The 23019-nt window shown below is 36.1% G+C and overlaps 1 protein-coding gene across 2 annotated transcripts; it reads left to right on the top strand.

The window, feature by feature from the left end:
• Positions 1–774: 774 nt before the first annotated feature.
• Positions 775–21743, top strand: CBR4 (carbonyl reductase 4). 2 transcript variants are annotated; one of them, XM_047091548.1, is made up of 5 exons: positions 775–1017; positions 3278–3398; positions 4046–4182; positions 6717–6851; positions 21286–21743. In XM_047091548.1, exons 1-5 carry the CDS (start codon positions 876–878, stop codon positions 21462–21464), a joined length of 714 nt encoding a protein of 237 aa, XP_046947504.1. In that variant the 5' UTR covers positions 775–875; the 3' UTR covers positions 21465–21743. The 2 variants fall into 2 exon arrangements, with proteins under 2 accessions (XP_046947504.1, XP_046947505.1); XM_047091549.1 differs by lacking the exon at positions 775–1017 and adding an exon at positions 1691–2209.
• The last annotated feature ends 1276 nt before the right edge of the window (positions 21744–23019 follow it).

Raw genomic sequence — 23019 nt, 5'->3', positions numbered from 1 at the left:
TCCTCTTTAAAATTGTAGGAACCTGTTTGTGTTTGCAGTAGCCATGCTTGTTTCATCATCCTGCAAGGCTATTCAATCATTCAATTAACGTTTCTTGAGTTCCTACTATACATGGTGTTCTTGATGGGGCATCTGCCTTTGCAACACCCTTTGAGATGAAGGGTAGTATCTAGATGGGGTGAGGTCTGCAACTTGGGGAGGGACAGATTTTGCATGACTCTGGTACTTGGCGATCACTTCTTCAATAGGCAGGGCATCTAGTCTCTAGCCAAAAACAAATCCTGGATGAAAGGCAGACATTGGAACTCTGAATAATGTATATTCTGGGTTCTAACTACGATAATCAATTTATCTCGGTTGACAGTACTCTCCTAATTTTAAAATGTTAAGTCCAGCGTCTTAACCCTTAGTTCCAGGCAAACTGGAATGGCAGGTCATCCGAACTCTAATTCCGACTGCCAGGTCCCAACGGGTATGGAGGTACCCTCCCGCCTTGATTCCTTTGAGTACATTTCCCACTGAGCAGTGCGTCCTTGCCTCTTCCATTCTTGCGTGAAGACTACAAGTCCCAGCATGCAGCGCAACTCCTCATCGCTCGGGCTCTTTCACGCCCGTGTCTCCCGTAGGGCGCAGGGCCTGGAGGCCTGTGCGTGCTGACGTTGATGCGTATACGTCATACTCTTCGCGCCTCTTCCCCCGCCTTCTGGGTGGCTAAAGTCCGGTGGCAGGAGGCGTAAAGCGGTGCTTTTTCCGAGGCTGTCTGGCGGTTTTTTTGGGGGGGGGGCGCCCCTGTGGCTTAAAAACCCGAGGGAATCTGGATAGGGGCCGCCACTCCTAGCCCTCCTTCCTTCGAGTTTGCGACTCCGCGGTCCAAGATGGACAAAGTCTGTGCTATTTTTGGAGGCTCCCGGGGCATTGGGAGGGCAGTGGCCCAGTTAATGGCTCAGAAAGGCTACCGACTGGCCATCATCGCTAGAAATCTGGAACTGGCCAAAGCCGCCGCCGGTGACCTCGGCGGTAGGTACCAAACTAGAATTGTCCACTTGTGGGGCTGCAGCCCGAGAGCCTAAAGTCTCCTCGTTTGTAAAACGAGGCCTGGCCTTTAAGGCTCTGAGGTTTAGCCGTTTGGCTTCCCGCGTTCAGGAGCAGCCTTTCCTCAGTGTGGACAACAGACTGGGTGGAGAACCCCTTATCACCGTTTCCCGCAGTGTTTCCTGCCACGCTGCCTGCAGCCAAGGGCAGAACAACTTGGGGTTTTCTTTGAGACTTAGCAGTCTTGTGAGGCCCCATTAATTAAGCCCTCACCTCCCTGAGGCTAGTGCTAACCGTAAGGCGCTGTTTTGTTTTGGTGTCTGGAAGGAGGGAGACACAAACTTTCTTTGTAGGGTAAAGGGCTCACTGGTGCCGCGAGGTCCCGGGCGCCGCCTGGAGACTGGGCTGGGTGGAAAGGAGTTAAGGCAGGAAGAGTAGGCGTGTCAAGCCTGAAAGGCTCTGTATAGTTTTGCTGTGGGCTGTTTTGGCCCACGTGCAAATACACAAAGCAGTGTTTCATAGACAAAACTCTTTTTAGTACCAGCTAGTTTTGAGATATACCTGTTTTGGCTCTTTACCTCCATAAGCATTTGATAGGTTATTAAATTGTTTTGGTGGTTTTTACAAATGGACAAATGAGACTTCCAGATTCCTTTTTATTGCATTTAAAATTCTTTTTTTTTTTGCTGTTTATTAATGGATTAGTAATTACTTTTCATTATTTTGCAAACTTAAGTCTTTTGATCGTAGGGAGAAGTAGGATGTAGGATAGATGCTAAGACGCTGCTATTGTTTACTTACTAGAACGGACAAATGCTCCTTATTCACTATCATGGAGGCATTGGGAAGTTTAGAGGCCTGGGATGCATCTGGTGGCTGTAACCTTTAAAATAACAATACTGATTGGTTCACCCTAATTGTGCACATGGGTTGGGAAAATATTAGGCTCTTTAAAGAAGCAAAACAAAATACAAGTTACAGAGCAGGGAGAAATTCAGTGAATGTTTCTTGCTGCTCATATTCACTACCATTATGTTATTCTGACAAGAGAGTGAGAAAGTGGTTTTCCTTATGGGGTCATCCCAAGCCATTAGTGTTTGCTGGAATAGATAAAAACTGTTGGTTGAGCTTCCAAGGGTTATTGTGGACCCAACAGGTTTTCAGATGAACGCCAACGGTGAGTCACAGAGGATGCTTTGGGCCTTTCATTTCCTTGAATTATGTGTTCCATAAGTGTTTGGTTTGCACACTGTTTCCAGAGACATGAGAGTGTAATTTTAGTGTTAACATAATAGGCAAGGTCAGCCAGAAAATAAGGAATTGTTTAGTTTTCAAAAACCCCTATATTTTAGAGTATTAAAATGATGTATTATTAAATAGAGAATGCTTTCTTTGAAGTGTATTCTTTTGATATTTATGCATTTTTAAAAAATGGACACTTAAAGGGAAGTAACAGTTGTTTTTAGTAAGAAGTTATTTTTTTTGGTGTGTTTTTTAGTTTTTGCATTTTGTTTTTACACCTTCCTGCTTTGTAATGGTCAGCCTTGAATAATAGTTATTCTAATATATGTGCCATAGTAAAAAAAAAAAAAAAAGTGTGAGAAACCCTAGGGTATATTCTCAGGATCAGGAAACCAGTTAAACACAACTGTAACAATTAGACATAAATTTATTTTTTAAAAAAATGTGTATTTTGAGAGAGAGAAAAAGGGTGAGTGGGGGAGAGGCAGAAAGAGAGAGAGAGAGAGAGAGAGAATATCCCAAGCAGGCCCCGAGCTATCAATGCAGGCCTGACTTGGGGCTCAGTCTCAGGAACAGCAAGATCATGGCCCCAGCTGAAATCAAGAGTAGAGGCTTAGGTAACTGAGCCACCCAGTTGTCCCATAAATTTCAAAAAAATATAAAACCCAGAACACTGTTGAATTGGGTAGCATGGGGTCATTGTGGAAGCTATAAATATTGTTAGATGAGTCTTACAAAGCCTTATGAACATAAAAAGGGCCCTCCTGCCATTTTTTGTTGATGAAGAAATATTCTTAAGGTTTACTTCCCCACCGACCTCCATCCCAATTTTATTAGACTGAACTCCATGAGTAGAGGAATCCATGACATAATCATCTTTTATCTGTAGGTTCTAAATTAGCACAGGTGTAGGTCCTAGTAGATGCTTAACAAATGTGTATTGAATAATTTTTAAATTCAAGTCATAATTTATAAGTAGTTCTAATTTAACTTTGTTGTCTAGGAGATCATTTGGCATTTAGCTGTGATGTTGCCAAAGAATGTGATGTCCAAAATACATTTGAAAAGATGGAGAAAAATTTAGGTCGAGTTAATTTCTTGGTAAATGCAGCTGGAATTAACAGGTTAGTCACAGACTTAAGTATTTTTCTAATTGTTTGTTTTGGTATGAGTAAGTATATTAACTTACTTTACTTCTAAGTGGAAGAAAATATGTATTTTAAAAATTGGTCTATCTATACTTCCTTTTATATTGAGATATACAATAAGGGTACAATTTGATCAATTTTAACATGTAATCACATTCATAGTGAACTGTAGAACATTTCTAGCACTCTAGAAGGCTTTCTTTAGTTTGTTCCCAGTTATTACTTATAGATAACCTCTATTCTGACTTCTGTCACCATTATGTAAGTTTTTTCAGTTCATGAACTTAATGGTATCAAGAGTAGATATTTTTTTTTCTTTTTAAAAGGTGAATTTAGGACAGAATACTTAGAATAGTATATTAATTTTCTTGCTAACAGGGCTTACTATAATATGGGATTTTCTCAGTTTATTTAAGCTTTTTTGGCTACTTTTAGCTGATAGGAATATTCGCCTCTCAGCCAGCTTCTAAGTTATCTTTTCTAGTTTATCACTTATTTTAATGCCTCTCAAATCAGATTTAAAATGGGACTCTCTAGGCTTTCTAGCTCAAATATATACTTCTTGACTTTTTGAATTTGTTTTATCCCGTTTTTAATTTATATGCCACTGCTGTTTTTTGTAGGGATAGCCTTTTAGTAAGAACAAAAACTGAAGATATGGTATCCCAGCTTCATACTAACCTCTTGGGTTCCATGCTGACTTGTAAAGCTGCCTTGAAGACTATGATTCAACAACAGAGAGGGTCTATTGTTAATGTAGGTAAGTCTTCACCTGTGAAATTGTTTATCTCATAGTGCCATAAAAATATTTAATTGACTAATTTGGAGTTTATTCATGTGTGAGACTTGGATGAAATGGGTCTTTTTATTTGTGGAAAAAGGATTTGATTAGGTGATTAGTGGGTAAAACGGGAATCACGGATTCACATCTTTCTAGTGATCAAAATGTTAACTTTTTTTTTTTTAATGTTTTTATTTATTTTTGAGAGAAAGAGACACAGAGCAAGTGGGGGAGGGCCAGAGAGAGAGAGACACACACAGAATCTGAAGCAGGCTCCAGGCTGAGCTGTCAGCACAGAGCCCGACTTGGGGCTCGAACTCACGAACTGTGAGATCATGACCTGAGCTGAAGTTGGACGCTTAACTGACTGAGCCACCTAGGCGCCCCAAGCTGTTTGACTTTTTAAGAGAAATTGGACACCCTGATTTTCATGTGAAACCTGGTTTTTAAAATATAGATAAGGAAAGTAGATTGAAAAATTTTAGGTAGTGGAGGATAGAAAATGATCTCTACAGCAGTTATGTGTGTGACTGATAAATCTAGTACAGAGGTTTAGGAGGAAGTTTTGAGTGAATAATCTTTTTAGTTTTTTTAGAGTGACTGTAACTAACCTCTAGTTTTCAGTTCATCTGACCCATGGAGTAGTAGATAAACCACATAGGTGTGTTCGTAGACCTTAAAACGCAAAATGACTTAGAATTTTATTTCAGTTTGGTAATTTGAAAATAGCATATCATCTGCCTTTTAATTTTAAGTGGTCATACCTTAAAAGGCTGCAAAAGGGGAATGCTGCTCCATTAGAGTAAATGACCCTGTTGTTTTTAATATAGGAAATGGCTGTCCAAGCCAAAATGTAGGGTTTTTCTCTTTTGAAGATGAAACACGAATACTGTGCTAATAAGAATTAGGACATTTTTGACATTTACCCTTAAAAATGTAAGAAATAGGTTTTCTTAAAAAAGATTAGTAAATGATTAAAAAGTAAAAGATTTAGTTGACCTTTGCCTTGTAACACAGCCAGGTAATGATTTTGGATCCTTAGAAGCTGGTATACTGGCCTGTATATATCACCTGATAATATGGGTGTATTGTTTAACTCTAAAATATCCCCTTTTTAGATATATTTAAAAAACCCACATCAGTCCTTTGTGTACATGCAAAACTTTTAGAATTGTGCAAAAATAATAATTGAAAATAAATTAGGAGAATCTTTTTACAGAAAGGACTACTTTAAACTACTAAAAGTTCATTGATTTAGGAGTTAACTCTCACTAGATAAGCAATAGTGTGTGGCATGAACTAAAGTTTCCTATTTGGCCTTTCTTCCATGCCTATATTTTTCTTTTTTGTGTCTCTCCATATTTCTCTTTCTCCCAAATACCCATTTCTCTGTCTGTGTTTTCTCTGATGTTTTTTTTCCTCTCTTTCTTCTTCTTCTTTTTTTTTTTTTTTTTTAAATTGAGAGAGAGAGAGAATGTGCACACTTGAGCAAGCCAGGGAGGGGCAGAGAGGGGGGGGGAGAGAGAGAGAATCCTAAGCAGACTCCACATTGTCAGCACAGAGCCCAACTCAGGGCTCAAACTCATGAACTGTGAGATCATGATCTGAGCTAAAGTTGAGTTGGATGCTTAACTGAGCCACCTATGTGCCCCTCTTTTCTCTCTTTCTGTGCTTCACAGTTCTTTTCATCTGTCATTAACTGGCATGTAATATATAATGTAGATATATTAATATAAAAAGTGGGGTGTTTTTCTTTTCCTAAAATAAAATTACTTTTTTGAAAGTTTTGTGAAGTTCTTGATTAATTTTTTATATCATAAGTACAGGTCACTGGTGCAGAAAATTGTTTCCCCACTTCTGTTTTACCAGAATTTATTTGCATACAGTTGATATTTGAATTATAAATTATTCTTTCATATTCATATAAATGAGACCACCCAAGAATCTTTAGTAGGCAGTACTAGCTATAATACATCACTGAAGATAACTAAATTGCAGTTTTACAAAAAGCTTATAATGAACCTTAGTTAATTTAGATTGATGGTAGTTCAAACTTAGTGAGATTTATCTTCAGATGAACTATTTTTTTTAGTTGGAAATGAATATGTCCTTAATCTGTGTTGTAGAATCATAAAATTAATCAGCCTTTGTCTGACTTTTTCTGGTTTTAACCTCTTCCTACTGGAAGCCTTTAAAAATACTATAGGATTTTCACCATGTCTCACCTACTAAGAGATGAGATTGGGTTTCTTTCACTTAATGGATCAGTTCTCAAGCCCTTGCCTGACACACGAAGTTTTACGTAAGCTTCTTTCAGAACCTGTTTTCTGTTTGTATCTGGAGCAGACTCCAACCCTAAGTCTTACTACTCAAATGATGCTGGTTAGAATTCCTAATTTTAGCAAAGGACAAGGTAAAATGCTTTGTGCCTTTGTTTGTTTCCTGTAAGATTATCTAAATATTCAAGTAATCCATTAATTGGTTTGAATTTGCTTTCATTTTATTTTTTCTAGGAAGTATTACTGGTTTAAAAGGCAATTCTGGCCAGTCTGTGTACAGCGCCAGTAAAGGAGGATTAGTTGGGTTTTCGCGTGCTCTTGCTAAAGAAGTAGCAAGAAAGAAAATTAGAGTGAATGTGGTCGCACCAGGTCAGTGAAAACTTTTTTCTTTTTTTTTTAAAAAATTGAAGCATAGTTGATATACGCTATTATGTTAGTTTCAGATGTACAACATAGTGATTAAAAAATGATGTGTATTATAAAATGTTCACCATGATAGGTGTAGCTTTCATTTATCTGTCCGTATGCAAAGTTTTTACAATATTACTGACTATATTCTCTATATTCTACTTTCCATCGCTGTGACTTATTTATTTTATAATTGGAAGCTTGTACCTCTTAACCCTCTTCACCTATTTTGCCCATCCCTTCATCTTCCTCCCCTCTGGCAGCCATCAGTTCTCTGTATTTATGAGTCTGTTTCTGGTTTTGTTTGTTTTATTTTTTAGATTCCACACACAAGTGAAATCATGGTATTTGTCTTTTTCTCTCTCTTATTCACTTAGCATAATACCCTCTAGGTCTGTCTATGTTGTTACCAATGGCAAGATTTCATTCTTTTTTATGATTGAGTAATATTCCGTGTGTGTGTGTGTGTGTGTGTGTGTGTGTGTGTATCATACCTTTATCCATTTATCCATCATGGTTGCACATTTAGGTTTTTTCCATTTCTTGGCTATTGTAAATAATAGTAGATTAAACAGGGGGGGGCATATATTTTTATGAATTAGTATTTTTGTTTTCTCTGTGTAGATATCCAGAAGTGGAATTACTGGCTTATATGGTATTTCTATTTTTAATTTTTTGAGGAACCTCCATGCTGTTTTCTATAGTGGCTGTGCCTTCCCACCAACGGTGCTCAATGGTTTCCTTTTCTTCACATCCTTGCCAATACTTGTTATTTCTTGTCTTTTTGATACTAGTCATTCTGAAGGTATAAAGTGATATATCTCATTGTGGTTTTAATTTGCATCTCCTTGATGATTATTGATGTTGAGCATCTTTTTATGTGTCTGTTGGCCATCTGTGTGTATTCTTTGGAAAAACGTTGAATCAGGTCCTCTGCTCATTTTTTTTTTTTTATAAATTTTTTTTTTCAACGTTTATTTATTTTTGGGACAGAGAGAGACAGAGCATGAACGGGGGAGGGGCAGAGAGAGAGGGAGACACAGAATCGGAAACAGGCTCCAGGCTCTGAGCCATCAGCCCAGAGCCTGACGCGGGGCTCGAACTCCCGGACCGCGAGATCGTGACCTGGCTGAAGTCGGATGCTCAACCGACTGTGCCACCCAGGCGCCCCACTCTGCTCATTTTTTAATGGGGCTATTTGTGGTTTTTTGGTGTTGAGTTGTAGAAGTTGTTCATATATTTTGGATATTAATTCCTTGTTGGATATATCATTTGCAAATATCTTCTCCCATTTAGTAGGTTGCCTTTGGTTTTGTTGATAATTTTTTCCTGTGGAAAAGCTTTTTAATTTGATGTAGTCCTAATAGCTTATTTTTGCTTTTGTTTCCCTTGGCTGAGGAGACAGATCCAGAAAAATATTGCTAAGGTGAATGTCCAAGATGTTACTGTCTGGCTTTTCTTTTTTCTTTTTTTTTTTTCTTTTTTTTTTTTAGAATTTTATGGATTCAGATGTCACATATAGATCTTTAATCTATTTTGAGTTTATTTTTATGTATTGTGTAAGAAAGTGGGCCAGTTTCATTCTTTTGCATGTAGCTGTCCAGTTAACACAATTTACTAAAGAGACTGTCTTTTCTTCATTGTATATTCTTTTCACCTCTGTCACAGATTAATTGACAATGTAAGAATGGGTTTATTTCTGGGCTCTCCATTCTGTGCCATTGATCTATGTGTCTGTTTTTGTGCCAGTACCATACTGCTTTGAATACCGTAGCTTTGTAATATAGTATAAAATCTGGGATTGTATTACCTCCAGCTTTGTCCTTCTTTCCCAAGATTGTTTTGGCTATTTGGGGTCTTTTGTGATTCCCTATAAATTTTAGGATTCTTTGTCCCTAGTTCTGTCAAAAATTACTATTGGTATTTTGATGGGGATCACACTGAATCTGTTGATTGCTTTGGGTAGTATGAACATTTTAACAATATTAATTTTTCCAGTCCATGAACATGGAATATCTTTATGTTTATTTGTGGCATTTTCAATTTCTTTCATCAGTGTCTTATAGGGTTCAGAGTGTAGGTCTTCTACCTCCTTGGTTAAGTTTATTCCTTAGTATTTTATTCTTTTTGGTATAATTGTAAGTGGGATTGTTTTTTAAATTTCTCTTTCTGCTGGTTCATTATTAGTGTATAGAAATACAACACATTCCTGTATTGGTTTTGCATCCTGCAACTTTACTGAATTCATTTATTACTTCTAGTAGGTTTTGGTGGACTCCTCAAGATTTATATATATCTATATAGATCATGTCATCTTCAAATAGTGCCAGTTTTATGTTTTTCTTTTTAAACGTAATTTATGTATACTTATGGCTTTGTACAGTAATAGGAAAGATTGTTCCTGTGTTTGTAAGTACATCAGCATCATCAGGCACTTCTTTTTTTAAAAAAATTTTTTTTTCAACGTTTATTTATTTTTGGGACAGAGAGAGACGGAGCATGAACGAGGGAGGGGCAGAGAGAGAGGGAGACACAGAATCAGAAACAGGCTCCAGGCTCTGAGCCGTCAGCACAGAGCCCGACGCGGGGCTCGAACTCACGGACCGCGAGATCGTGACCTGGCTGAAGTCGGACGCTTAACCGACTGCGCCACCCAGGCGCCCCCATCAGGCACTTCTGAGAGAGTATCAGAATAGGAGCATGGACTCTTCACTATTAATAAATTTTTTTTTTTTTAAGGTTTATCTATTCATTCTGCAAGAGAGAGAGCGCACACGCATGCATGAGTGCAGGGGAGGGGCAGAGAGAGAAGGAGAGAGAGAATCCCAAGTGGTCTCCACTAAGCACAGAGCCCGATTTGGGACTTGATCCCATGACTCTGAGATCACAACTTGAGCCCATATCAGTAGTCTAATACTTAACCAACTGAGCCACCGAGGCTCCTCATTAAATACTTGGGTAGTGAAATTGGTGAGGGTATGACTATATCTTGACAGGACTTAAATGGCTACATCTGGCCACACTGCCAGTCTGTGCGCCACCTTCAAGGAGACCAAGAGTAATGCCAGTTTGCTTGCATAAACCACATTGCATTTTTAAATAAATGATTACTCTCAAACTGAAACCACAAGAGAAACTTCTCATTTAAAAATCAGTTATAAATTAAGAACTCTTAAGAGCTGAATGTTAAGAATTTCAAGGTAGGTAGGGGGTGAGTATTGGTAACATATCCACTAGTTGAACAATTCAAAATGGTACACTATTGGAGAACTATTTCCATTTTAAGTGTTCTCTCTCTTCTTGGAATATTCCATTGATTTATTGCTCATTGGCATACATTTGCTAGTTAATTTAGACTTTGTCAGTGTCAAAGCAGAACTTTCCAAGTAATGCATCTATTACCTAAATATGTTTCCTAAGTTTATCTTATGGGAACAATACTTATTTATATTTAAAATATTTGAATAGGTCTATAATAAAATATGCTTTTAATAACAGCACAAACCAGAAGGAATAATCAAACAAGGATGCATATGTGATGACATTTGCACATTTAACTAAGCAGTCATGTACTGACATAGTAATTTCTCTAGAAAGTCAATATTCAGACAGAAAAAAGAATTGCTAGGGATCACATATTTGTTTTTAAAATAGACAAGATGTTCTTCACTGGACTTCGTTGTACCCCAGAGAACTACCCAGGATTCATGTTAGAGTTTCAAAACAAAGAAAAACTTGAAGGGTAAAAAGATATTTACACAGACTCGGGGAAGAAACATCCTTTTTGAAGTCAGTCTATGAAGTAGCAAGATTTTAACAGCAATTTTATTTGTGGTTGTTTCCTTAATGAATGGATGGGGGCTCTGAGGCTCATTGTGCAATGGCATGGGAGGAGGAAATTGGTAGGACATGCTAACAGAAATGAGAATGTGAATACCCTGGCACCAGAAAGTACTATTACATATGCATGAGGCACTGCTTAGAGGAACTAAGGTTCCTAACATCAGACATATGTTGAAGTGGCCAACAATGAAGATGACTGTTTAATAGATGTGGCTTTTTAATAATTTTTAAAATAGTAGAAGTCACAGTGGGAAACTTGCAATAGAGCTAGCCTTCTTTAGGAAATCTATCAGGAACACTTGTCTTTTTGTTAAATATGTAGGAAAAACCAAGCCAGCAGAGATGCAATTCACTTGTAAGACAAAGCAAGTTTGATTTGGGCTAAGTACACAGAAATCAGAGACTTCTCAAGAAAACAAGTAGAACATTATTGTGCACCTGTTTCTTTTAATGTGCTGACTTTGGGCATTCCTCATGGCTTGAAAATACTGGTGGATTAAATGGGATGCAAAGCCAATTAACTTGGTCTGTCAGTTACAGGTAATTGGGAAATATTAAAACAGTGATTAGAATTAATAGTGTAGTTTGGTAAAGGCAAAACAAATTTTCCAATTCTTAACTTATGCTAACGGTTTAAAATGTAAATTCAAATATACAATTTACATCTGGTTTTTTGGTCTTCAAATTAATTGCCTGAAATTTTAAACAAGTTCTATTCAATAGCCATCTGTACTCATGAACAAAAGCATTCTACAGATCACTTAAGTCCCTTTTAAAAATTTCCTCCAATTTAAATTTCCACATTATGCTAAATAATCTGTAAGATGGAAAGGGAAAGAGGGATGAAGTGTCAGTGTGTTGATATAATCTTCAAGATAATTATAAAGCCAACTTTCACGATACAAAATGCAAGCACAGAGTTATAAGAGAAAACTTTTGCCAAAGCTTATCTTGAAGTGGTTTAGTTGCTCAGTTTGAGAAAGGGACCATATTATAGATTCTGGTCTCTGTTCTGATCTACAGATGTTACAGGCCTCCCAGAGGGGACTGAAACAATGCAGCATATAAGCATCTATCAGAAGACTCAGTGCTATGCAGTGTGTTTAGTTCACAGGATAATAGAAGCAGTTGGAATACCTACATAAAAACATATTAAGTTCCTAAACATGAACTGCAAAATGGTCATAACTATATGTCACTCTTCAGCCAAAATAGGGCCAGAAATGTTGAATAGGTAAGTATTAATTACAGTGACTTTAAGATTAGTCAGAAACCTTCCTCAAGTACCATCCCAAAGTGTACAGACCAGTTAAACATGTATAAAATTAGTACTAATCCAGCTAGAAATCCAAAAATGAAAATTACGGATGCTGCATCAAGTATCTGGGATTCCATAAATTTATAAGCAGACAGTATAACAAAATAGACTCTAGTTTTAAGAAAACATTACAGTTCAGTATCCCAAAAATAGGAAGAAGTCTCACAATAACATCAAAAATCATTTTATCTGGAAGTTAGAACCATTTAAATGTACAAATTTGAAAATAACAAAATGAATTAAAAAATAAGAGCTGTACAAAGTTGATGTTTAATCTTTAAAAAAATTTTTTTTTCAACGTTTATTTATTTTTTTTGGGACAGAGAGAGACAGAGCATGAACGGGGGAGGGGCAGAGAGAGAGGGAGACACAGAATCGGAAACAGGCTCCAGGCTCTGAGCCATCAGCCCAGAGCCTGATGCGGGGCTCGAACTCACGGACCGCGAGATCGTGACCTGGCTGAAGTCGGAGGCTTAACCGACTGCGCCACCCAGGCGCCCCGATGTTTAATCTTTTTAAAAAAAGATTTTGACAAGTCCATTATTTCAGCAGATTGGTTAACAAGCTGTTAGTTCTCATGTGAATTATGTGGCAATGCTGTTCACTGGAGGTGCAGAATGGAGAGCTTGGTTCTTTGTGATTTGTCAGTTCAGGAGATCATAGGTAGTACAGACAAAGTTTTAACTTACCAAGGACATGAGACCATGGCATTATTATAAAAAGTGTAAACTATCCTTGGACCAAATGGATATAAAAAAACCAAAAAACATACACAAATTACCTGGATTAGTAAAGAGGGTGATAAAAAGGTGCTAAAACTCAAATCTACATTATCACTTTTTGGTGTGATAGAAGTTTTGCATAGATATTTCCTTGGCTTTTGGATAAAATGATTGTTTTTGTATACCTGTGCCAGTTAGCCATGGGATCTTTGTCCTAGCTTACTGTAGGTATTGAAGAATTGATTATCTATATGAGAAAAGACATTTTGGTTCATTGGTTGGTTGTTTGAGAGTGTTAGGTTGGAGTAGATCTTTGCCACTTTTCCATTTCAAGTCACTAATGACTCCAGCTTGTATATTGGAATTGGTGTTTTCTTTGTCAGTGATGCTGAACTAGCAGGGATCAGGGAATTGTCAAAATGTCCTGATAACCCTTGTGCTCTGTAATGTGACTTCATCTCAATGAACATTTGATAAATGACTGTGGTTTCGATACAGCCATTTTGGGGGGGCAGGGGAGGAAAGAAAAGAAAATAAACTAAAACCTGTAGTCATTTTGACACTGCTTTCTGTTTGTGTATGCTTATGTAACCTGGTTGATTTTTGTGTTAGCTTAGTTAAACCATATACAGAATTACTTGATTCTCGATTACTTGAGATTTGGGATGTATGTATTTGCTTCCCTCCTTTAGGGATTGCAGTAGTGTGGGTGGTGAAGAGTTAGTTCTAGTTCATGATGATCTAAAAGTTGAATGATTTAAGGGTAATGCAAGTGTTTCTAACTCATAATAATAACTCAGCAGATTTCCTGAAGTGTCTCCTATATGCAAGGGTTCCAAAATTATAAAAAAAAATGAGTAAGATATTTCTGCTACAAGGAGCTAAGTACAGTGATAAAGACTGACATGTAAACAAATAATTAAAATGCCGTATGATGAATATAAAGTAGAGGAGCATATATATATATGATGCTATGGAAACACTGAAGAAGGAATGCTTAATTTTGTCAAAGTGAATCAGTCGTCAAGGCAACAGACTAAATAGTGGGAATCCAGTTTGTATACAAAGGGAAGTTTTATGAGTGTTAATGGAAGTGTGTTTGTATAGCCTTTCCTAAAGATTTTACTTTCCAATGCCAATTTGTACTACAGAAAAAAAACCTTATTGCTAAAAATGTGGCCATTTCATAGGGTGACCTTTCTTATGTTGGGGATGCATATTTAGCAGGATTCATAGTCTGAATATGTTTATTGGCTAGAAGTGAAGTGTAAGTGGAAGTAGAAGAATTAAATTGATTCTATGGATTATTTATTTATTTTGGGTAGTAATTTCAACCAGATTTGTCATGTCTTTTAATAGAACTGACAAACCTCAGAATTAACAAATATGTTTCTTCTTATGTCAGTTTTCCTGGTCACCTTCAAATGGAGTTTCCAGTTAAGGAAAACAATTAAGAAGCAAATCATAACAGAAAAATCAAGAAAGAGAAAATAATAAGTTAGGCCATTAATCCCTGCCTAATATTATTGACTTTTTAAAGATCAGTTAGTTACTAAGCTTTGGTATTCAAATATAAAATAAATTTCTCATCATGGATAAATCTCACTGATTAGAAAATATTGAATATGAGAAACAATATTTGATAAATTGAAACTATAATGGGTACATAACTTTAAAAATGTGTTTTCAGTAGATAACACAAACATGGTACAAAATTCAAAAGTATAAAAAGGCATAGACTGACAAGTGAGTCTTCTCTAATCATCTAGTTTCTTTTCTCAAAACAACCACTAGAGTTAACTAGAGTCTTCAGTATTTCACACACAACCCAATAAAGTATGTGTGTGTGTATCAATACATATAATATATAAAAATATAAATCTGTATTTATGTGAATATACAATATGTGAATATATAAATATATATATAAAAAGAAAGCACAAATTGTATCATGCTGTTCGTAGAGTTCTGTACCTTGGCTTTATTCATAGTGCAGTAGTGTATCTTGGAGTTGATTCCATATTATTCTATATAGAATTGCTTTACATTTTTAAAATCTCAGCTTTATGGAAGTATAACTCCTATGTCATGCAGTTCACCCATTTAAAGTGTGCACTTCAGTGGTTTTAGTATAGTCAAAGAATTGTTCTATCATCACCACAATACATTTTAGAACATTTTCATCATCCCAAAAGAAACCTGTAGCCGTTAGCATTCACTCCCCATTTCCCTCCAATCTCCCCAGCTTCTAGCAACCACTAATAACCTACTTTCTGTCTCTGTAGAGTTCCCTATTCTGATACAGTTCATATAAATGAAATCATACAATATGTGGTCTTATGTGACTGCTGTATCACTTTTAGTGGCTGAATTAAAAGACAATAATGTCTGTCTTAGGGGTGTACCATAATTTATTTAACCTGTTGCCTCTTGATGGGCATTTGGGTTGCTTCTGATCTTTTGCCATTATAACTAATAATGTGGTGACAGTACCTGTGTGCAATTTATCTTGTACATGTATGAGTATATGAGTATAATCCTGGGAATGAAACTTCCAAGACTCAAAGGATATATGCATTTTAAGTTTTGACAAGTAGTACAGCATTGCATTTATTTGTGTAGGATACCTTAAGTGTCTACCCTTTCCCCCCTTTTTAAGTTGAAGAGCTTTTACATTTACTAGTTGGAGAAAATCTTGTTGACAAATGCTTGCATAAGCTTTGCCGCTACTCAAAACATATTATTTTGGTGCTCTTAATATGCCACTTGATATGGAGATGGTTTTTCACACTGCTTTCCTATATGCTTTTACAACCATAACATTAAGACATATGAAATTTGTTCTGGTTAAAATCTTAGTCTAGTTTCTGACAACAACCTTATTTGTTCTTCTTTAAAAAAAGTGTCTGGGGTTATTTTAATTCTTTCTATATACCAAAGACTTGATACCTGAGCTGGTAGGTGTATCAATTAGTGTACATCCCACAATTGTTAATACTGGTGATAGGCTAAAATCCTGGCATCTTATTTAAATACATGGTCTGTGCTGTACATAAAAGCTTTCAAAACTAAAGTAGTGACCAACAGATATGGAAATGAGATGCTGTTTATTTATATAGCTAGCCAAAAATGGATAAAAGAAATATGTTTTCTTTAGAATTTATCAAATATAAATTCTCATCGGACAAGAACCATGTACATGATTTTATGAGGAAGAGTATATCTGTACCTTTTTAAAAACAATTTACTGAGTGTGTTGTCATGTTTGTGGAACTAAAATGGAAGACATGCACTCGACTTAGTACAAGGATACATTTCAGTTATCTGTTTAAGGAGTGACAGCTTTGTATTTAGCTGGAAACCCTGAATTGCCCAAGTGATCAGTAACATCATTTGCTAGACAGTGGCACCTACTGGTAGTTTGTAATTTTTATAACCCAGCTTGAAAGGCATTGTAAATACATATGTAGTAAAGCAAGTAGGAGAGCAACATTTCCAGAACTTTATAAATAAAGTAATAATGATATGGAAGAGAGGCCTGTGGGGCCAAGGGGAGAGCACAGTTTGTGCAATACAAGCACAAAAATGAGCATGTTTAAGGACTACTAATATTTCTGCTCAGGTCTTATGATATATGATAGAGAATCCAACAGGCTGTTTATATGTGGTCAGTGTCTTGGGTTGTGAATATATTTTTAAATGAGGATCACACGGTTCATGAGCTATAGCATAAAATGACATTGAAATTTGGTAGAGCCTGGAGTAGCTTATCATTAGAGACTAGCTACATGTTTTTTATTTGATTTCTGATAAATTTGGGGATGATATACATGAATTCTTAAAAGCTGAAGGCAGGTTTTTAGGGCAATAAAATTATTTTATTTTATGCTATTGTATGGTGGATACAATTATTATATTGTATGGTGGATACAATTATTATACCAGCCATATAGTGAACGCTAACGTAAGCTACAAACTTTACTTAATAATGTATCAATATTGCATCATCAAATGTACTACCCTAAGGCAAGATGGTAATAATTGGGGAAAAATGGGGTAATGTGCTCAATTTTTCTGTAAACCTAAAGCTGCTCTGAAAATAAGTCTATTAATTAAAAAAGCTGCTGATAGTGATGAGAGAAAGGTTCTTGTTCCTTGGACCTGTTCTTGGTCTCAATATCAAACATCATATTCAAAGAGGAAAAGCCAGTATTGGTGAATTCATCCCTTCCTTTCAACTTGGCCTCTCATGCCTACTTTATTTTAGACTTTCGGTGTAGAGTTCAGGGATGGCTATGGGATCCTCAGGGATCCCATGAGGATTGTCATTATAACTATTCATTCAAAGACAGAGACTCTTAGAACAAACTGAGGGTTGATGGAGGGTGGGAGGGAGGGGAGGCTGGGTGATGGGTATTGAGGAGGGCACGTTTTGGGATGAGCACTGGGTGTTGTATGGAAACCAATTTGACAATAAATTTCATATTTAAACAAAACAAAACAAAGACCTGGAGAGAATCTGTGCAAACTTCCCTTCATGAAATAACACCCTTATCCAAACTTGAGCAGTAGAGGGAAAATCTTCATGTAAGGTGGGTGTTTGAACATCAGGATCTCAGTTCTGGACTTCTTGCAATCATTGCTGGATTCAGGGGACACACATCTCTCTCCTTCTCAAATTCGACCTAACATGGACACAGATTGTAGCAGGGCTGAATCCAGGTTGTAAAGTTGAACAAGATCTTATCAAAAGCTTCAAGATATTTTTTTCTGTTCCATGCTTCTCACTTACCTGGTTGTTTTTTGGAAGACTATAGTCTGCCCTCATGGCCCATATCTGTGGCATAAGACTTCTTTTCACCTACTGGAATTGTCTCACTGTTTTGGGGTGCCTGGGTAGTTCAGGTGGTTAAGTGTTCAACTTTTGATTTTGCCTTAGGTTATGATCTCACTCATGGGCGCGTAGCCTGCTTAAGATTCTTTTACTCCCTCTCCCTTTGCCCCTGCCCTGTGCGTGCGCTTGTGTCTCTCTCTCTCTCTCCCTCCCTCCCTCTCTCTCTCTCTCTCTCTCTCTCTCTCTCTCTCAACAAAACAAAACAAAACAAAAAACCCAAAAAACCTTGTCTCACTATTTAAATCTAAGATTTGCTTTTCAGTACCTCATGCTCTGTTCTAGATCTTTCTTTTTTTTTCCAAGGCGGAATGCCTTCAAATGGCCTCTCACAGATTGTGTGGCCTTATTCTTTGTCTCCAAAAGGACAGACCCATAAGGACTGATATCCAGCCGGAAGCTGGGCAAATGAGTTTCTTTCCACACAGAATGAATAAAAACCTAGATTAGCATCAGCGCTTCCTGAATTGGAGCTATTCTACTTGAGGGTCCTCGTAGGGGAGCCCACTTTCCTAATCTTCAAGTTAAGTAGTCATTTAATGAGGCATACTTTTCGTCTTTGAATCATAGTTTTGTAGAGCTAAAGGAAATCTCAGAGGTCCATCATTTTCAATCTACTTATTATATGATACAGAAATAGTCATACAGTTTTAGATAGTACATGACTTTGCTTGGGTCATAGCTTTGATAGTATTAGCAGAGCAGGGAACCAGAATCTAGTTTAATGTGTCCTAATCCAAGGGTCTTTTTTTACCACAAAATGCTGCTTTTGAGAAAAAGTTACTAGGACCAGTTAGAAGTTGAGCCTGGGATTTGCTAACTGATTGTCACAAGGTCTTTCTTGCAAACCATTTTTACTGTAGTTTTTTTGAGTTTTTTCTCTTTCCTTTCTTTTTTTTTTTTTTAAGATTAAAACACATTATTGATTTTCTGTTGAGGGCTTTGAGAGTTAGTGGAGAAACATGCCAGTTTTGCCAGAATTAAAACAACCTTAGATTAAAATAAGTGTATCATGAACTCTTTGAGAAAATAATGTCTTTTAAATGTTACGTTCATAATTTTAATTCCTTCAGCTTTTTTTTTTCTTTTTTTTTTTTTGACAGAATGAGCGTGAGTGGGGGCAGGGGGTATAGAGAGAGGGAGAGAGAGAGAGAATCCCAAGCAGGCTTCACACTGTCAGCACAGAACCTGACGGGGTGGCAGCGGGACTCAAAATACGAACCATGAGATCATGACTTGGGCTGAAATCAAGAGTCAGGTGCTTAATCGACTGAGCCACCCAGATGCCCCTAATGCATTCAACTTCTTAAACATGTGAGATAGTTTTTTTTTTTTCCTAATACACTCTGAGGTATCTTTGAAAATAAGTGTGTCCAAAGACCTAAAACTTTGGATATCAAGCAGTTCCGTGATAGTGCTTTTTAAGGTAATTTGGATTGCCTGTTGATCATTCTGACTCTTCACTGTAGATGAAGTTTCATTTACAGTTCACTTGAAATTCTGCAGAGGCTGGTTATCCAGTGTTATCTGTGTCAGCTGCTTCTCTTTATTCTTTTTTCCTCTGGCCATCTCATTGTTCTTAAAGATGAAAGGGATTGAAGGAAATGTTGCTGACTTTTTAAATAAATGTAGTAGCAGAAGAGGTCATATTTTACAGTGTAATCTCACAATGAAACAGTGAAATCTCACTGTCTTATTTCACAGTGAAATCTCACAATGTAAAATTATTTTGTTATTCCAGGCCCTCATTACAGACCATCTGAAGTTAGTACTGTGCATCTTTTTCAGTAACTTTTTATTTGAATACCAAAATAATATATATCTGTTGTAGACGATTTGGAAAGTACAGACAAGTACAGAGAGGAAAGTAAAAATCATTACTTGTAATGCTAGTAATTAGTGATAACCACTGTTAATATTTTGGTGGGACTTTTTTTGTTAGTATATATATTTTTTGTTTTCTTTTTAATAATGGGATAATGCATTTGTAACCACCTTTTTAATATGCAAATATTATTTTCCACTTTTAAATGTTCTTCTGTAGCATCATTTTTCATAGATACATATTGTTCTATCATATGGATATACCATGATTTCTTTAAACAGTTCCTTTTTGAAAGACATTCAATTTGTTTCTGGTTTTCCCCTAATAAAGTTGTCACTGTCATAGGCCTTGTGATAGAAGAATCTATGATTATTTCTCATAAGACTTTTCAGAAACTGTTTGGATATTTATGAGTGAAATCTAAGGCAAAGAACAATTAAATAATAACATAGTATTACATAATAAACCAGTGACTTAATGTTAATTTTCAGTATAGTGTTTAGTTCACATTTATCCTTATAGTTTAAAATGTCACTGTATTTAGGTTGATTTACAATTTGAGTGACAAATGATTTAATTTTAACATAAGCCACTTTGAAAACTGTATTCTTCAGATTGCACATTAAAGTTTCACTTCACATGTCTGACTTTTAGTCCATATATTTTTCATGACCTTAACATTTTAAAGATCTTTTCTATTGTTAATTTCCTGAGGGTTAATTATTTGCTTTCTTTTTAAAAGTTTAAATGATTGAATACTATACAGTATAGTGATTATGTAATTGAGCACTTTATTGGTAATATGTATTTGTCTCAGACTAATCTCACAAGATTTTCTTAATAAATTTAGAATTCTTGCATATATCTACAGTATGAACCATTTAGAATTGGTTGCGTAATATATAGTACTTTATACTATAAACCTCTACATGTTAGAACATGTTCTTTTTGAGCTTTATTTCATATACCAATGCCATGTTAAATTTTGAATTTTCAATGTATTATGCTTGCATCAGAATTGGATCATTTCAAGGATGCCTGGGTGGCTCAGTCAGTTAAGCCTGTGACTCTTGATTTTGGCCCAGGTCATGATCTCATGGTTCATGAGCTCAAGCCCCACATTGGGCTCTGCCCTGATAGCTGAGAGCCTGCTTGAGATTCTCTCCCTCTCCCTCTCTCTGCCCCTCCCCTGCTTGTTCTCCGCCCCCCCCCCCGCCCTTCTCTCTCTCTCTCAAAATAAATAAATAAACTTTATAAAAAAAAGAATTGGATCATCCCATAAGATATTTTTCTTATGAATATTGGAAATATTGGTCTTTCTGATCAACTATCTTAGCTATAGCAAATGAAACTAATTTTTGTCAGAACTGTCAAATCAGTTCATGTCACCACCTTTCTTCCCTCTAACCCTACTACCCCTCTACCCTCAATCAAGTAAAAATTACTTTTTTGTGATACTTTATATATAAGGATATTCATCAGATGTCCTTTTATTATATTTAGGGGTACAAGTGTTTCTTCCATAAACTACAGGTTCCCCAAGGAATGAAATTTTTATTCATGTTGTATCTACCCACTTGTATTGTGCTATGAATTGGGCGAAATAATTGGGAGTCAAATATTTTGGTGTTATTCAGTTAAACTTAATGAACATGCTTGATTGCTAGCAGAACTCTGTATTTCCTAAACAAGTTTATTGATAATCTCAAACTTTCTGATGCAAACTATTTTTATTTAGAATTGCGCAAATGTCTTAGTGTCTCTAAGTGTCAACTAAATAAACATTTTTCTTTTAGGATTTGTTCATACAGATATGACGAAAGACCTGAAAGAAGAACATTTAAAGAAAATTATCCCTCTTGGGAGGTTTGGAGAACCTATTGATGTGGCACATGCGGTTGTGTTTCTTTTAGAATCACCATATGTTACAGGGCATGTTCTGGTAGTGGATGGGGGATTACAACTCATGATATAATTTACAGATTATTCAGTTAAAATAGTGATTATAATCAAAGGCACACTTGGGCTGTTGATTTATTTGTATTTGGGCTGTTGATACCTACATGGGTGACATTTGCTAATCAAACTTATTGATGCTACAAATACTACTTCCATTTTTATATGAATATGTCTAAAAAGAACAGTGTGTGACCAGTTGTGTTTTCTAAATGCTAAGAACCTTATAGGCTGTAGCAATTTTTTTTTTTTTTTCAACGTTTATTTATTTTTGGGACAGAGAGAGACAGAGCATGAACGGGGGAGGGGCAGAGAGAGAGGGAGACACAGAATCGGAAACAGGCTCCAGGCTCTGAGCCATCAGCCCAGAGCCTGACGTGGGGCTCGAACTCACGGACCGCGAGATCGTGACCTGGCCGAAGTCGGACGCTTAACCGACTGCGCCACCCAGGCGCCCCGTAGCCTGTAGCAATCTTAACATATAGACATTTGCAAGTGCTATAAACAGACATTATTTTAATTTACATATTTTGTTGCGAAAGTGGCAAAAATTATATGGTCTAATGGTTATGAATTATTTCATTGTATCAGGCAAAATTCTCTAGAAGTTAACCTTGTGAGCCATTGCTAAGATAAGAGTATTTATAGGGCATTGGTTAGTTGACAGTATTTTAGCAGTCCTGCCAAAGTTAAACCTTGTATTCCTTTTACATATGCCTTAGAAGATCAATTTTTATACAGGTTGGAAAAAAACATCAGTTAGATACAGGCATAAATTTAGAATCCAATTTCTTTGAGTGCATTACTCCTGATTAAGCAGTTGGGCAAAATAATTTACAAATACAAGTGTGGTACAGTTGATCCATCCTATAGAATTTCTCAAAGTGATGTGTAATAATAACCCTTAAGGTTTTAATATCTCGTATAGTAATGAGCTACATAGATATTATCAACTTAGGAAATAGAAGTTTTTTTGTGTGTGTTTTTTTATCCTCAAAACACTAATTTTAGCAAACTACTTAAAAACAGTGTAAGAAATTATGACATTTTAAAAATTCAGAATATTTTGTATGAATGAATGTAATAATTTTTATTATAAAATTTTAGAAATAATTACTTATGAATAGCATAAATGATACTTTAAGTAAATATGCAGTAACAGTGAATAAGATGTCTTTATAAGGAACAGTTAAAGCATTAACTTTAAAAGAAAATATTTGCCCGAGAATGGAAGACACAAACTGAAATATCAGGCAACATCTATTTTGCATTGAACTCTTTTCTGGGGAATAGTGTGATATTTTAAATGTCACTGGATTCATGTTGATTTTTATTATTTATCATTTTGAAATATGGTTTAAATATTTACTGCACTTTAAAAAGTAGGTTTTATTGGAGCTGAACATTATTTTATGTAAACAGATTTTATTTTATATTGCAAGTCAGTGCAAAGGTGTGAATTGGATGTACTAAATAAATGCAATGTGATAAAAGTAATAAAAATAAAAAATAAAAAGTAATAAAGTCAGATCTAATTTCTATGTCAAGCTTCCTGATTCCTTAAAAAATTATTT

Source organism: Lynx rufus, unplaced genomic scaffold (genome assembly GCF_022079265.1).
Source record: "Lynx rufus isolate CCGP_SWC_20201006 ecotype Redwood Valley unplaced genomic scaffold, mLynRuf1.p SCAF_3, whole genome shotgun sequence".
Taxonomy (NCBI): domain Eukaryota; kingdom Metazoa; phylum Chordata; class Mammalia; order Carnivora; family Felidae; genus Lynx; species Lynx rufus.
The sequence above is the reverse complement of the archived record's forward strand: the minus strand, read 5'-3'. Positions and strand labels throughout refer to the sequence as shown.

Bases quoted from the DNA above. Each gene is read 5' to 3' on its own strand.
- CBR4 (XM_047091548.1), top strand. From the start codon at position 876: ATGGACAAAGTCTGTGCTATTTTTGGAGGCTCCCGGGGCATTGGGAGG. The intron at 1,018-3,277 runs GTAGGTACCAAA...TTTGTTGTCTAG, and splicing joins CGCCGCCGGTGACCTCGGCG to GAGATCATTTGGCATTTAGC. The intron at 3,399-4,045 runs GTTAGTCACAGA...TGTTTTTTGTAG, and splicing joins AATGCAGCTGGAATTAACAG to GGATAGCCTTTTAGTAAGAA.